Below are 15,201 nucleotides of genomic sequence, written 5' to 3'. Positions count from 1 at the left end.
TAAGGCCCGGCTCGACAAAGCCCTGGCTGGGATGATTTAGTTGGTATAGGTCCTGCTTTGAGCAGGGGGCTGGGACTAGATGGCCTCCTGAGATCTCTTCCAACCCTGATCTTCCAGGATTCTATGATTCATGGAGAGGGCAGGATCAGTACAGTCGCTCAGGGTGACCCAACCACAGAAGTTGGGGCGGCAGCCATTGAATGGAGCAGTTTTTAAAAGACCCCCTCACACCCATATTTACTTTCCCACCCTCCCGTTTAGCCTTCCCCTTTTCCCCTCTGGACAGGCCAGCCAGGCTCCATACCCCCTGTCCCCAGGATCTGGGCTCCACCCCAGTTTCTATGCAGCCCCTGCAGCGGGCCAGCCTCCCAAAGGGACCCACTCGTCCTGCAGCCTCTCCCTTGATCTGGGTCGGTTTCAGCCAGTCCTTTAACAACCCCCTTGTCCCACCCCAGGCTGTCACCTGTCCGCCCCCCACTCATGTTTCCTGCTCTGCCCCGGGAGCAGCTTTTGAACCCATTTGCACCCCCCGGGTAGCAAGGCAAAGTCCAGAGGGAAACTGAGGCACACACAGGCCTCAGCCAAACATTGCAGAAAATTCCCCCTTCGTCACCCCCCAAACCTGCTTTTCCAAGGGGCGGGCGGCAACGGGCTGGTGCGGTCTTCAGCACTCCCCTCTCTGGGGCATCACCCGTATGGTCATCTGCCTCTTTGGCCTGAGCTGGGTCTGACTTAATATAGGGCCTAGGCTCCTCCCCCTCCCAGCAGCCTCTCATTGGAGCCTGTTGGGTGATACCCCAGTTCTCCCAGGTGGACACTGCAGTCACTCATGTGCTTGGCTCCAGAGCAGGGTGCTGGGGAGGGCTCTCCGGACAGGGTGGAGGCCAGAGAAGAGGTCAATATCTGGTGCCAGCAGGCAGCCCTGGCAGGGGTAGATCTGCAAAACACCGGGTGGGGGAAGCCAATCCGGGGCACCGTAAAGAGTGGGCAGCTGCGCCGAGGGGGGCTGTTGTGGGGAGGGGAATATTTCCAGCCCCCAAACCGCAGAGACTGGCTGGGCAATGCGGCTGGCCTGTCCCCTCCCCTCCCGGGCCAGGGGCAGGGGGATGGCTGGCATGACGAGGCAGGCTGGGCTGTGGGAGGGGCACACACTGGGGCCTGTGTCGAGGTGGGTTGCGGGAGAAAGGAGATACCCCCATGGAATCCTGGGGAGTACTGGGCCCCTGGGAGACCCCTCCTGCCAGGGGGGCCCCTGTACCCCAGAACTTCCTCTGCGCTGACCCCTCCCCCTCCTCGTGCCCGTCTCCCCCTTTGTTTTCCAGTGCAGTTTGCCACCAATGGGCACCAGGCGTCTTTCACCATCCGAATCCGCCACGCACCCACGCCCAAGCTCTATAACCCGGGCTCCCCGGGCGAAGGCGGAGGTGAGTGCCAGGCGGGAGCCAGGGCCCAGTGAGGATCTGGGGGGGAGAGGGCGGGACGGGCCTGTGCCGGGTGACCTACAGGCTTCTGTAGTGGGGAGGGAAAGGTCAGCCCACGATATTCAGGGTCAAGGCTGCCCCCACTGTCCCTCATAATCCTGCCTGCACCTCCCCACACAACTGGGGTCCCCCTGAATCCTGCCACGGCCTCCCTCCCTCTGACCCGGGATCCCCCTGAATCTTAGCACCGCCTCCCCACACAACCAGGGTCCCCTGAATCCTGCCACTGCCTTCCTCCCCCCAACCCAGGGTCCCCCTGAATCCTGCCTGCACCTCCACACACCACCAGGGTCCCCTGAATCCTGCCACTGCCTTCCTCCTCCCGACCTGGGGTCGCCCTGAATCCTGCCTGTACCTCCCCACACAACTGGGGTCCCCTGTATCCTGCCGTAGCCTCTCCTCCGACCCAGGGTCCCCCTGAATCCTGCCTGCACCTCCACGCACCACCGGGGTCCCCTGAATCCTGCCACTGCCTTCCTCCCCCCAACCCAGGGTCCCCCTGAATCCTGCCTGTGCCTCCCCACACAACCAGGGTCCCCTGAATCCTGCCACTGCCTCCCGACCCGGGGTCCCCCTGAATCCTGCCACTGCCGCCCTCCCCCTGATCCAGGGTCCCCCTGAATCCTGCCTGCACCTCCACACGCCACCGGGGTCCCCTGAATCCTGCCACTGCCTTCCTCCTCCCGACCCAGGGTCCCCCTGAATCCTGCCTGCACCTCCACGCACCACCGGGGTCTCCTGAATCCTGCCACTGCCTTCCTCCCCCCGACCCGGGGTCTCCCTGAATCCTGCCTGTGCTTCCCCGCACTACCGGGATCCCCTGAATCCTGGCACTGCCTCCCTCCCCACAACCCGGGGGCCCCCTGAATCCTGCCTGCACCTCCCCGCACAACTGGGGTCCCCTGAATCCTGCCTGTCCAGCTCTCTATTGGCTGGAGCTATCTGAGGCTGGAATTGGGGGGGGGGGAGCTTGTCCTCCCAAGGCAGGATCCCCTCCCCCAGGGTCTGGAGTGCTGCTCCCCTTCCCCGCAAACCTCTGCCCCCCACCCTCCCCCAGCAGATTACAACATCACCGCCCTGGTCAGCATTGCGACCAAGACCTTCCTGCGGTACGACAAGCTGCGGGCGCTGATCTCCAGCATCCGCCGCTTCTACCCCACGGTGACCATCATCATCGCGGACGACAGCCAGCACCCCGAGCCCGTGGGCGGCCCCCACATTGAGCAGTACTTCATGCCCTTCGGCAAGGTGCGGGGCGCCGGGGGGGCGGTTGGGGCTGGGGCAGACACGGGCGCGGGACCGTGGGAAGACGGTGTGGTGGGGATCTTGGGGCGGGGGCCAGAAGAGACTGGAAGGGGGTGGGGCTCGGGTGGCCGGGCCAGGCACTGATGTGTCCCCCACTCTCCCCCACCCAGGGCTGGTTCGCAGGGCGCAATCTGGCCATTTCCCAGGTCACCACCAAGTACGTGCTGTGGGTGGATGACGACTTCATTTTCACGCCCCGCACCAGGGTGGAGAAGCTGGTGGACGTGCTGGAGAAAACCAGCCTGGACCTGGTGAGTGTGTGTGTGTGTGGGGGGGAAATGTGGGGGGCTGGCCATGCCTCGGGGTGAGGGGGGGGAATTTCAGGGTGTCCAGCTCTGCCTGGTGGGGGGATCCCCAGATCGTGCCTGGCTGGGGATGATGGGGGGAGTTCGGCCACACCTGGGCAGGGTGGGGGGCTCCTGAGAGTGGGATTCCACAGCTCCCCTCCACCCCCCACTCTGCCGCTCCCCCCACCCCCACCAGCTGCAGGGATCCCAGCATGGAGCCATGCGGCCCTTGGCGCAGGGAGGGAAGGGGAGCCCCCTAGTGGCCACTGCCAGGCATGACATGGTGGGAGTCACAGGAGCGGGACCCCAAGGCTTTATCTCCTGCACCAGGCGGCTCCCGCCCCGGAGCATGGGGGGCACCCGAGTCCTCGCCCCAGGGGGCAGCGGGGCAGGATGGGTCACAGAAAGAATGCAGGTGTCAGAGCTCGCTGCACACTGACCCCAGGGAAGGGAGACCCAGGAGAAGGGGGGAGCTGGCCCAGGGCCCCCAGGGGAGGGAGACCCAGGAGAAGGGGGGAGCTGGCCCAGGGCCCCCAGGGGAGGGAGACCCAGGGGAGGGGGAGCTGGCCCAGGGCCCCCAGAGCGCTCAAGGGAGCAGTACCTAGGGGAGGTGGGGAGCTGGCCCAGGGACCCCAGGGGAGGGAGACCTGCGGGAGGGGGGGAGCTGGCCCAAGGCCCTCAGCGGAGCCGGGGAGGTGGCCCAGGAGATGCGGGGACCTGACCCAGGGCCCCCAGAGGACAGAACCCAGGGGAGGGGGTATCTGGCCCAGGGACCCCAGGGGAGTGGAACCTGGGGGAGGGGGGAGCTGGCCCAGGGGATGGTGATGGTGACTCAGGGGAGAGGGGAGCCAGCCCATGGCTCCCAGAAAAGCATGGCCCCCACGGGAGTGGGCCCAGGAGAGGCGGGAGCTGGCGCAGGGCCCCCAGGGGAGGGGGAGCTGGCGCAGGGCCCCACGTGCTGCTCCCGGCAGCCCGTCTGTCCCGCTGTTCACGTCGGCGTGTCCGGCAGGTGGGGGGCGCAGTGCGGGAGATCACGGGGTTCACCACCACCTACCGGCAGAAGATCAGCGTGCAGGCAGGGGGCGAGGAGGGTGACTGCCTGCAGATACGCCAGGGCTACTACCATCTCCTCGAGGGCTTCCCCGGCTGCGTGGTCACCGATGGCGTCGTCAACTTCTTCCTGGCCCGCACAGCCAAGGTGCTGCAGGTGGGGTTTGACCCCCGGCTCAGCCGTGTCGCCCACCTCGGTGAGTGCGGGGGAAGGCTCGTGCCAGGGCTGCACCACAGCACTGTAGCACCTGCATCATGGTTAAAGGGGGGGGTGAGGGGGGCTGGGAGCCAGGACTCCTGGGTTCTATCCCCAGTTCTGGGAGGGAAGTGGTGTTTAGTGGTTAGAGCCGGGAGGGGTGGGGGGTGAGAGCCAGGACTCCTAGGTTCTATCCCCAGTTCTGCCACTGACTCACAGGGGCATTGGTCACCTCCCTTGCCTCAGTTTCCCTCCCTGTGGCATGGAGGTGCTGACATGGGGCTCCACTGCAGGGCACACGGGGGCCCTGGCCAGCCGAGGCAATACAGCTGCAGGCTGTTGTCATTCTCGCGTGGCGGTTAGCCAGGCAGGCCGGTGCCAACCGGAAAGCTGACGTGCCAAACAGAAGTCACCACTTTTTAACTCGAGGCATGGGACGCTTCATGGCAGTTTCCTGCCTCTGGGGCCTGGTTCCCAAAATCCCAAGGGGGGTCAGTGGGAGAGGTCACCAGGGGGTGTCTCAGGGGACAGATCCTGGGAAGACCAGGGGGTCTGGGATGCAGGTTCGATCCCTGTTGCCCAGAGCCGACCCCCTCCCCCCAGTCATGCAGCGCTGAGCTGGCTAACCCAGCCCCTCCTGACCCCCGTGCCCTCCCTCCGGCAGAGTTCTTCATCGACGGGCTGGGCGTGCTGCACGTGGGCTCGTGCGCCGACGTGGTGGTGGATCACGCCTCCAAGATCAAGCTGCCCTGGCAGAAGACGGAGAGCGAGAAGCAATACGCCAAGTTCCGCTACCCCACCTCGGCCGACAGCAGCGTCAAACGCAGCCTTTTCTACTTCAAAAACCACTTCAAGTGTATGACGGGCAACTAGCCCCACCGGGCTACCAGCCCCGCCCTGCCAGTGAGCCGGACCCCAGGGGGAGCCCCCCTCCCATGGAGCTGGGGCGTTTTATCCTTGTACCAGGCCAGGGAGGTGACCCCTGCTACCCCTGGCTCGCCGGTGCCTCCCACCCAGCGCCATCCCCACGCCCTGCCAGCTTCAGGCTGTCTCCCTGGTGTGGGGGGGTGGGAAGTCTCCCCCACTTTCCCAGCAGGCAGCGGGGCCTGGGGGAATCCAGAGTCGCACAGTGGGATACTGGGAAATTCCCTGGGCCACAGGATGGGTGGCTGAGAATAGCTTACAGCACCCCCGTGGCCGAGCCCTCACCATCCCCCGGAGATGCTGTTTTATATTGGACAGACCTGCCCCCCTTCACAGCCGGCTTTCTCCAGCGCCCCCTGCAGGAGAGAAACAGCACAGCCCCCGCCCCTCCCAGCTGCCCTGGGACAAGGGTCAGGGCCTCATTTTATTTTGTGCCAAGTCTTTATAGCCCCCAGCTGCCCCCCCCCCCAGGAGAGTTCCAACTTCAAGTGCCAAAGCCTGCAGTGGGGGGCAGCCCCGCCAGCAAGGGGAAGGGCTGATGCCCATGGCTGGGTTGCGGGGGCAGAGGTCTCTTTCCAAGACCGAGGACTCTTTCTATACAGAATCCAAGAGCAGGGGCACAAGGCGAAGGGCCAAGGGGACTGGCCCCATCTTTGCCCCACACACTGGCCGGCCCCAATCCCATGCTGCTCCGAGCAGGCCCCACGGCCAGAGCGTCGGAGGGTTCTGGTTTCTAACCCCGGGTACCGGCAGGGCAGGAGCTGGCTGGTGTCTCTGGGAACTGGAGGCAGGACGCTGGGAACCGTTTGTGTCGTGCGTGTGCGTGTATTTAATGTGAGCGAGTGAGGAGCCAGGTGCTGTCAGGCTGCACCCAAGGGAGAGCTGGGGATGGCAGATGGGCTTGAGCTGCCATCCCCACCTGCAGATTTCTACGGGTGACAGAGAGGTGACGTTTTAAAGGGAAAAAAAGATGTTTTTATTTAAAAAACAAAAATGCATTTACAAGTACTCTCTTTGCCCTAAAGGCCATCCAAGCCCCGCCCCCTCGTCCTGAGCCCCGCCCCCTCGTCCTGAGCCCCGCCCCCTCTACCTTGATTCCTAGTCATGTTTTAGCCGAACCAGAGAAAAACTTTTTTTTTTTTTTAAAGTACAAAGGTTGGGCTCCGAAGAGCCAGTGGGGTGGTGACATCAGAGGGAGCAGCCCATGGGGATACCCCCTGCAGGCCCCAAAGCCTGCCCACTGTGTCCCCCCCATGGCTGCAATGTCACCCTCTAGTGGCCCAGCTCTGTAATGCGCCTCTCCAGCCACCCAGAGCAGGGGTTGGAGGGGAGTTTGGCACCAGACCATTGCTAGCAAGATGGTAGCGTGATGCCAGTCTGGGGCTGGGGGGCAGCCTTGGGGGTGCTGAAGCATGTTATGGGGCAGGAGTTGCATGCTGAGGGAACAGATGCAGCCTGTGGCCTTTCAGGCCATGCTGGGGGCCAGGGCCAGCCATCAGCCAGATTGGGGGGGTGGGGGGGATGATTATGCCCTGAGCTCCATCTCAGCCCCCCCCCCAGGAAGTGGGAGGGGGAAGGGCTGGATGCAGGGGGCCACCCCAGCCAGGGGGAGGCCCCTGCCTGCTAAAGCACATTCCCTCCTGTCCCTTCCCTGCGTGAAGTGGCCAGGGGCAGCTGCCCTTGTGCCATGCCACCGTGACACCAGCGGCCACAGCAGCCCCCGCCCCGGGGGGCTGTGGGAGTTAGCCCCCCCCAGCACAAATAAAAAGGGATTTTGGTTCCTTTCTGTGGTTTAAACTCTGTCTGTGAGTCTCTGTCGGGGGAAGGGGGGGCAATTAAAATCCAGCTCCTACCCTGATCCCATCACCTTGCAGCTGGCAGGGTAGATCTTTCTTTCCCCTGGTGCTGGAGAAAGCCGCCCCCCCCACATAGGCTGGGGAGGGGAGGGACGAGGCATAGAGCCCCCTCCCCCAACCAGAATGCCAGCACCCCCACACATGCTCTTCCCAGCTGTAGTGGGCCTGTCCCCCATAACTCCCTGCCCCCACCCTCCATCCTTTGGGCACCTGCAGGGGCAGACAGGCTGCTGCTACACTGGCACCTGGGCACCTGCTCTGCCCCCTTGGATTCCCAGCCAGCACCAGGCCTGCCTGCCGGCCGCAAGGAAACTGCTCACACCAGGTCAGGTCCCCCTGGTGACCTGGGCAGGAGGCCCCCTCCGTCCTGGGAGCAGGCAACTGCCCCACTACGGCTCTGTGGTCTGCGAACGGCTCCTTGGCCCCCTGGTCCTGGGGAGGCCCTGTGGGCAGAGCAGGAATTCAACCTGCTGTTGCGGCCCAAGAGCCGATCTGGTCCCGGGGGCCCTACAGGCCGGGTGGTGCCCGCGATCCATTGCCAGGGGCCCTACACCCAGATTGCCAGATTCTTCTCGGCCACCTTTTCCTGGGTGGAAACAGAGCCAGCATGAATCCTGGGCGCGAGTCATTCTGCTCCCAGCCCCCCTGCCAAAGCCAGCTGTCCTGCAGGAATAGGGTTGGGGCAGCCTGGCTCATTAGGAGTCTCTGACCACGTTACCAGCTCCCCCCAGGGCACTGAACTGCCCCCACACGCCCCACCCATTCTGCAAAAGCTGGAGCTGTCAGTCCCTGCTGGCCTCTGTCAAAGATGGCTGGGAATGGGACATGGATGCAGAAAGGGCTCCCCCCGCCCTGGGGCTGGATTGGAGCTGGCATGCCCTACAGGGCAAAGGCCCTGTGTCCCATTCCCCAGCCCCTGGGCCAGCCAGCTGCTCCATCTAGGTCTGGATCAGAGCCCGTGTCCCTAGAGGGAGCAGACCCACCCCCCTCCCAACCAGCCCCCTAAGAGCCAGATTAGAACTGGCGCCCCCTAGAGGGGAACCCCTGCGTCAGCCCCCTCACCGCGGTTTGCGTGATGCACGCGATGGCGTCCTGGACAGTCACAAACACCTGCTGTGGGGAGAGGTGCTGCCCCAGGCCGCTGCTGGTCAGCGTCTCCAGGACCTCACCTGCAGCAAGGGAAATGAGGAGACATGGCTCAGCCCAGCCCCCCCTCGGCACAGCGCTGGGCTCTGAGGGGCTGGGAGGGGGGCAGCGGGGACCCCCCCCGCCCCAACTTACCGTTACATGCTGCCAGGTTCATGCGGATGCCAACCTTCTGGCACCCCACGCACATCTGCAAGGCAAGGAGAGGGCAGGCTGGCATCTCTAGGAGTGGGCGGAGCCACATCCCAGCCCCGCCTCCCATCTGGCCGCAGGGCCCCCCCACACCAGCTGCCCCTGGTACCTGAATGAGCAGCCGGGCCCCGGCAGAGTCCACGAAGGCAATCCCGCTGCAGTCGAGGATCGCGGCCTGGGTCCTGCCAGTGGTGCCTGCCCAGGGGAGAGGGGAGGGGGTGACTGCATGATCCCCCCCCGGCCTGAGGATGGGGCAGCTCTGCAGAGACGCCCACAGGGGCCGGGCCCTGTGATCCCAGCCAGACGGGCCCCCGCACTGCCGAGCACAGCTGCCAGCGAGACCCCTCCCTACAGAGGGGTGAGGGCTGGGAGACTCAGGGCTGCCACCCTGCCCTGCCAAGACCCCCCTCCAGAGGAGGATCCACCTCCACAGCCCCCCCAGCCCCCGTCCCAGCCCATGAGGGGGCCACTGAGTGCCACCTGGGCTGCTGAGATCTGGGACACAGACACCTGCCCCCCACCATACCAGCACCCCCCCCAAACTAGGGAGTGGGAGCTGCGGGGGGGCCCTGCGTACCTGAGCTGGGGCACCCGGCTCTCCCATCGGGCACAGAGCTGGGGACACAGGTTTCCTGAGGGAAACAAGTCTGTTAATGCCACCTCTTTGGTCACCCAAAACCCCGCCCAGGGCCCTGCCAGGATCCCCCGCTCCCCCCAAGACGCCCCCCCACCACCTCCAGCCCAAAGCTAAGTCCCACCTCCAGTGGGAACAGCAAGGAACCCCCCTCCCCGCAGCAGGGGCAGGGGAGAAGCAGATGCAAGGCCAGGGCTGAGCATCTCCAGAGACATGCCGGCAGCTGGGTTCCCCTGGGGGGGGACCCCTGGGATTCGGGAAAGAAGCCCCGCAGCCAGGATCCTGGGGTCAGCAGGCCCATGGGCACAGGATCGGACTTGCCCAAATCCTGCCCACCTGCCCTGCTCCCACACCCCAGGACTGAGCTGCCCCTCCACCCCTCCCGCCCCCAAATCGCTGCTGGTCCCCTTACCACAGTGCTGATGCTCATTTTGGCCCCACTCTCCAAGGCCCACACTGCCTTCTCCCCCTGGCTGCCCCCTGGCCAGCTCAGGCCCAGCTGCCGGCTCAGCGCCTCACGGAAGAAGCCGCAGTTGCCGTAGTAGATGGGGGCATGGTAAGCCACGATCGTCACGCCGGGGATCTCAAAGCACTGGGGGGACAGAGCGCTGGCTGCAGCATGGGAGGGACACCCACCCCCATGGAAAGGGCCTGCATCTGCCCTGCCCCCCACCGCAAACAGAGGGAGGTTTGGGTGCTGAATTGCCCCACGGTAGTGGGGAAGAGGGCGGAGAGATCAGCCCTGTCTCTCGGGACACGGACAGCCCAGGTGCCATCTGAATGGAGCCCAGGGCAAGCCTCCACCACACATCCTTCCCAATGCGCCCCACTGACCCGCCTGCTGCCAGGTGGGTGGCTGGGAGCCCCAGTTCGCGCCCAGACCCCTCAGCGCCCGTACCTTGCTGTAACGTTGGACAGGCCGGTAGATTTCCGTGTTGGCTGCTTTGCCCAGCACCATACACTCGGCCCTGTGGGAGAGGAAGGCGCATAAGGCAGGGAGATGTCTGGCCATGCCAAGGCCAGGCTGGCCCTGGTCCCAGCTGGAGAGAAGAGGTCCCATTTCCCCCCCTGGGAGGGCACTGGCCAGAGACAGGGACAGCAGCTGGGAAGGCAGATTCCTGCCTCGCAACCCTCCTCCCGTCTTCCTCCTCCTCCGATAATCTGGTCTCCAAGCAGCCACGGCCAGCCAGCTCCTTGCAGGGGGCTTGTGCCTGGAGCAGGGAACATGGGGCAGATAGAGCTGCCCCCCCCAGCCCATGCCAGAGCTGGATGCAGCTCCCTGGCTCTGCAGGTTCCCAGCAAACGAGCCCAGACGTGGGGCTGGGCAGGGCGCCTGGCACTCCGGTACCTCTGTGTGCGGTAGAGGACAGTCATCATGGAGAACACGACCCCCACAGCCAGGCCCACATCCACATTCAGCACCACCACGGCCAGCCAGGTGACCACCCAGACAGCCTGGAACGAGAGCGCGGGGGTCAGAGGGGAATTGAGGAAGGGGGACGTCGGGCCAGCTGGTCCCCCTGGGGACCATACACTTGCTGATCACACAGAGGACCCAGTGAGGTTACATTGGGGCCAATCTACCCTAGGAGTCTCCGGAGGCAGCGTGCTCTAGCGGGCAGGGCACCCAGCGGGGACTTGGAGAGCCAGGTACTAGGCCCACAGCCCTGCTGTGTGACCTGGGACCTCTACCCTCTCCGTGCCGCCAACCCCTCATCTAGTCCGATGGAGTTTGGGGACAGTCTCGCTCTGTGCCAGGCATTGTCCTGGCACAATGGGGCGTTTCCAGGTCTGGAGAGCTCTGCCTCTCTGGGCATCAGCATATTGGGGCCCCTGTTCTCTGCTTTGGCCGATTTCAGTGGGGTGGAGCTGGCCCAGAACAGCTCTTGGAGGGCTGGGCCAGCCTGGCAATGCCTACCCCGTACCCTGGGGCAGCGGCATGCCTGGCTCAGGCATGAAACCCAGGGCCTGCCCCGCCCGGGGTGAGGGGGCAGGGGAAGGGCGCAGCTGCTTACGAAGTCAATCCGGCTGATCCTCCAGAGCTCGGGCAAGTCCCAGAACTGCAGGACCATCTGGCGCAGGCTGGTGACATTGATACAGGCCAGGACAGCCTAGGTGGGGGAGAACGGGCATGAGTGGCAAGCGGCCATCCCCTGCACTGTGCTAGCTGGTGCCAAGGCAGCCAGGAAAGGGAGCTCTTCCCAGGATGGCTGGGGGCAAAGGGAAAAGAGCCAGCTAGTCACAGGGCAACCAGCCCACAAGGGATTTGAGCACAAGGGCTGTCTGTGCCCCATGGGATGGGGGCATTGGGCCTGGCAGCCCCAGGGGTTATGGGGGTGGGCACCAGCCCTTCCCCAGGTCACACACACATGGCCCCAGCCTCACCTTGGGCAGGTAGTGGAAGAGGGGTCCGAGCCACATGAGGACCATGAGCACCACCGCGCCGGAGAAGAAGCCCGCGAGCTGCAGAAGAGGAGGGCGGATTAGCGGGCAGGCTCTGCCAGGGCGGTGTGGCCAGCGCTGGGCCCTGCGGGGGGAGGCAGGGGTCACCAGGACAGCACGGAGAAAGCCCTAGACCCCAGAGAAGCCCCCCCATTCTTCGTGCCCTGCTCGGGGCCTCAGTGCCGGCCTCCTCTGCCCTGCGTCCGAGGAGGAGAGGGCTCCACCTGTGCCCAGCCACACAGGCCAACTGGCCACTAAGCTGAGACCTGGCAAACTCACTGCACAAGCCAGCCAGGGCTGCAGAACAGATGGGGGAGACCCCCATTAGCTAGGGAGCATGAGACTCTCACCTGCTGCACACACGCCATGGTCCAACCCCCAGTTCTGCAGAGTCCCCCATACCTGCGTGTGCCCCCCCGCACTCTCCAGGATGTTGGTGGTCGCCAGGGTGGCTGAGCTTGGGAAGCAGGTGAAGAGGGAGGAGACCAGGTTGGAAACACCATGGGCCAGCAGCTCCTGTGGGGCGGGGACAAAGACAGGTCAGGGCTACAGGGACCAGCCGGGAGGGAGCCCAGATGCATTAGGGGGCAGGCGAGACACTGGGGCCTCCCAGCTGGAAGAGGGACCAGGTGGGCAGGAGAGGAACTGATCCTGGGCACAGTGCCCTGAGCAGCCGCTGGCAATAGAGAGGCCAGGCCGGGCAGTGCCTCCCCTGCCAGCAGCTCGCGTCCGGCCCACACACCTGGTTGGGGTTGATGGTGTAGCCATGCTTCTCAGCATAGATCATGGCCAGCGACACAGAGACGGCATAGGCCACAAAAGCGACCGCCACAGTGTCCCCAAGCACTTGAGGCAGCGACTGCAGGGCCGGGAGCCGGGGCTGCGGGAACCTGCGCGAGAGACAGAGGCGGTCACCAGGCCGGGCGGGACGAGCCCAGAGCCGCCCTGGGCTGGGAGGAGACACGTCCCTAGCCCTGGCCAGGCAGAGATGCTGCCTGGGCCACAAGGGGCTGCCCTGGGTGGCCCCACGTGCTGCCACAGAGGGGGCAGGCAGGGGGCCCTGGTGACTCCTCACCCAGCTGGCAGGTGGCCGACTACCTGCACGTCATAGCGTGTGTCCAGGGAGGAGGCAAAGCAGACGCCGGTGGCCGCCAGCACCTGGGGAGAGAGCAGAGACTGGTGGGTTACACTGCCCAGGGTGGCACCAACCCTCCCATGCCCACAGCCCACCCCCGCTGGACCCCCACTCCCCGCCTCGTCCCCGTGCTGCTCAGAGGACGTGGCTGTGAGTGCAGGGCCAGGGGAGACAGCGCAGGATCCGGGCAGGGCGGATCCGGGCAGGGACACGTACCACCACGATCTCCCCCGGAATGGGTGTCCGCAGCTTGCTCCGGAAGCGGGTGTTGATCTCCTTGATGGGCACCAGCAGGGCCAGGCAGAGGGCGGAGATGAGCAGCTCGGTCATGTTGGTCCGGGGCAGAGCCTGTGCCACTGATGCCAGTGTCTGGGGGCAGCACAGGGTGCGTTACATGCGGGCCGTGGGGGAAGCCTGCTCCCAGCTCTCCCCCGGCCCCATTCCGCCTCCCTGCCCCCTTTCTCTCCCCACCACCCCACGCTGCCCCCACCGGGCCGGACGCACCTTGAAGATGGTGAAGGAGCCCGTGCGGCGGGGCAGGGGCAGGCCCAGCAGGCTGGGCAGCTGGGAGACCAAGACATGCAGGGCAGCCCCGTTGGTGAAGGCCTTGATGATGGGCTCCGAGAGGTAGGTGGCCAGGAAGCCCAGCTGGACCACGAACATCACCACCTGGGGGAGGGGAGAGGGAAGGAACGTCAGCGCTGCCCGGTGTACGGCACAGTGCCCGGGGCCTCCCCTCCACCCCCCAGGGTTCCTCCTCTCCCCCCCCGTAGATCCCTGCCCAACTCCCCTCCAGCCAGGGTCCCACCTCTCCCCCCACCCTGGATCCTTGCCCCACTCCCCTCCCATCATCCATGCCCTGTCCACCTTCCACCGTTCCCACCATCTCCAGGGAGGGTCCCTGCCCCAGGTTCTGGCAGCCCGGCGGGCACGGACTCACCATGAGGAGCCCCACGAGGAAGGCCATGGCAGCAACCACACCAACGCGGCGCTCCTCCACCCACGCCAGCTCCGCGCTGGTTGCATTGGGCCCCAGGGGCCAGGGCACCAGCTGCTCCACCGCAGCGCCCGTCATCAGGCTCACCACGGCAAAGGTGCCTGGGGAGGGGAGGGGAAGGGAGACGCAGCCCCTGAGCGCTGCCCACCCACGGCCTGCCCAGAAAGTGCTACCTGCCGTCCCCCCCACCTCTGCCCGCCCCATCCATGCACAGATCCCCCCCATTGCCTCTAGCCCCATCTCTACATGGATTTCTGCCCCCTGCGTATCACCCCCCACACACACCCCGTGCCCCACATTCTGGGGGAGGGCACAGCTGGCATCCACCTTCCTAGCTTTGGGAGGGCACCATCAGGGGTGGGGCCCTGTTCAGCCCCTCGGTTGGTTATTGGGATCTTCCCCCCCTCCCTATCATGGGAGCAGGCTGCTGGCACAGGGATGCCCGAGGAACCGGACACCCCTCCCCCACCATTTAACCCCGCCGAGCCCTGGGCGCCAGTGGTCCACTCACCAGTAGAGACGTGGCGCCCGGTGCCAAAGAGCATGTAAAGGATGACAGGGAAGAAGGAGGTGTAGAGTCCGTAGACGGGGGCCACGGAGGCCAGGAGGGCAAAGGCCATGCCTGCGGGGACCCGAGACAAGCAGGGGGGGTAAGCCGGGGGGGGGGGGGGGCTGAGACCGCAACTGCCCCCGCTGATCTCCTAAGGACTGAGCAGCCGCATCCCACTGAGAGCTCAGGGATGCTGCTACGCCCCCGCCCCGAGATCCCAGCAGGAGGGTGAGACAGACTGAGAGGCGGGGGGGTCAGAGCAGCCCCCCCAAACAGAGGGCTCCTGAGGCCAGAGCCCGTCAGCACCACAGGGTCCGGCCTGTCTAAACCGTGCCCTTCTCCATGGCTTTGTTATTACCACACCCAGGGGGAAACGGAGGCCCCGAGGGGTGGAAGGACAGCAAGTCAGAGGCAGAGCTAGGAATGGAACCCAGGCGTCCTGACTCCCAGCCCACACTGATCTCATGCACCAGACCCCACCGCCCTCCCACAGCGGGGAGGAGAACCCAGGAGTCCCGGCCCGACTCCCAGCTCCCCTGCTCTAACCACTAGACCCCACTCTCCTCCCAGAGCTGGGGCGAGAACCCAGGCGTCCTGGCTGCCAATCCTTCTGTTCTAACCACTGGACCCCGCTGCTCCAGGAGTCCCGGCTCGCTGTCCCTCCCGTGCCCCAGGCAGAACGGCTCCAGGGCTGGGATCCACCGGAGACCCTGCAGCTACCCGCCTTGGGGCGCCCGAGCCCGGGGAGAGATGGGGGGCAGCCGAGGCAGGGGACCGTGAGACAGCTTGGGGGGGGATAGGTCGAGCCCCCTGGAGAGCGGGGGGCCCGGGGCAGCTGCTCACCCTGGGGGATGTGCACGACCCCCACGGTGAGCCCGGCCAGCGCGTCCCCCAGCAGCCAGGTCCCCGGCCGGTAGCCCGGCAGCCAGGCGGCGATGGGCAGCCGGCGCTGGAGGAGCCGCAGCGCGGCCGCCCCGGAGCAGCGGCAGCCCCGGGCCACCCGCCG

General features: G+C 65.6%; 2 protein-coding genes across 3 annotated transcripts in view; one reads left to right on the top strand and one right to left on the bottom strand.

Annotated features, from left to right (window-relative positions):
* B4GALNT1 (beta-1,4-N-acetyl-galactosaminyltransferase 1) overlaps window positions 1–7,040 on the top strand; it is a 17,731-nt gene extending 10,691 nt beyond the window's left edge. Inside the window, exons 7-11 of one of the 2 annotated variants that reach the window (XM_048832220.2) lie at window positions 1,323–1,424; window positions 2,542–2,729; window positions 2,897–3,037; window positions 4,083–4,320; window positions 4,984–7,040. In XM_048832220.2, the coding sequence (XP_048688177.2) occupies window positions 1,323–1,424; window positions 2,542–2,729; window positions 2,897–3,037; window positions 4,083–4,320; window positions 4,984–5,192 (878 nt within the window). In that variant the 3' untranslated portion in view covers window positions 5,193–7,040. Of the gene's footprint in view, window positions 1–1,322; window positions 1,425–2,538; window positions 2,730–2,896; window positions 3,038–4,082; window positions 4,321–4,983 lie in introns of both variants that reach the window. The other variant, XM_048832216.2, reaches the window with a different exon arrangement.
* Window positions 6,343–15,201, bottom strand: LOC125627747 (solute carrier family 26 member 10). Its single transcript, XM_048832222.2, has 18 exons — window positions 15,039–15,201; window positions 14,157–14,267; window positions 13,589–13,746; window positions 13,153–13,317; window positions 12,865–13,017; window positions 12,589–12,671; window positions 12,256–12,403; window positions 11,916–12,029; window positions 11,457–11,534; window positions 11,087–11,182; window positions 10,420–10,526; window positions 9,970–10,039; window positions 9,484–9,663; window positions 9,015–9,069; window positions 8,547–8,632; window positions 8,381–8,435; window positions 8,162–8,268; window positions 6,343–7,685 (listed from the first exon to the last, which is right to left on the bottom strand). The coding sequence occupies exons 2-18, from the start codon at window positions 14,263–14,265 to the stop codon at window positions 7,647–7,649; spliced, it is 1,803 nt and encodes a 600-aa protein (XP_048688179.2). The 5' UTR covers window positions 14,266–14,267; window positions 15,039–15,201; the 3' UTR covers window positions 6,343–7,646.

This window comes from Caretta caretta, chromosome 20 (genome assembly GCF_965140235.1).
Source record: "Caretta caretta isolate rCarCar2 chromosome 20, rCarCar1.hap1, whole genome shotgun sequence".
Taxonomy (NCBI): domain Eukaryota; kingdom Metazoa; phylum Chordata; order Testudines; family Cheloniidae; genus Caretta; species Caretta caretta.
The sequence above is the reverse complement of the archived record's forward strand: the minus strand, read 5'-3'. Positions and strand labels throughout refer to the sequence as shown.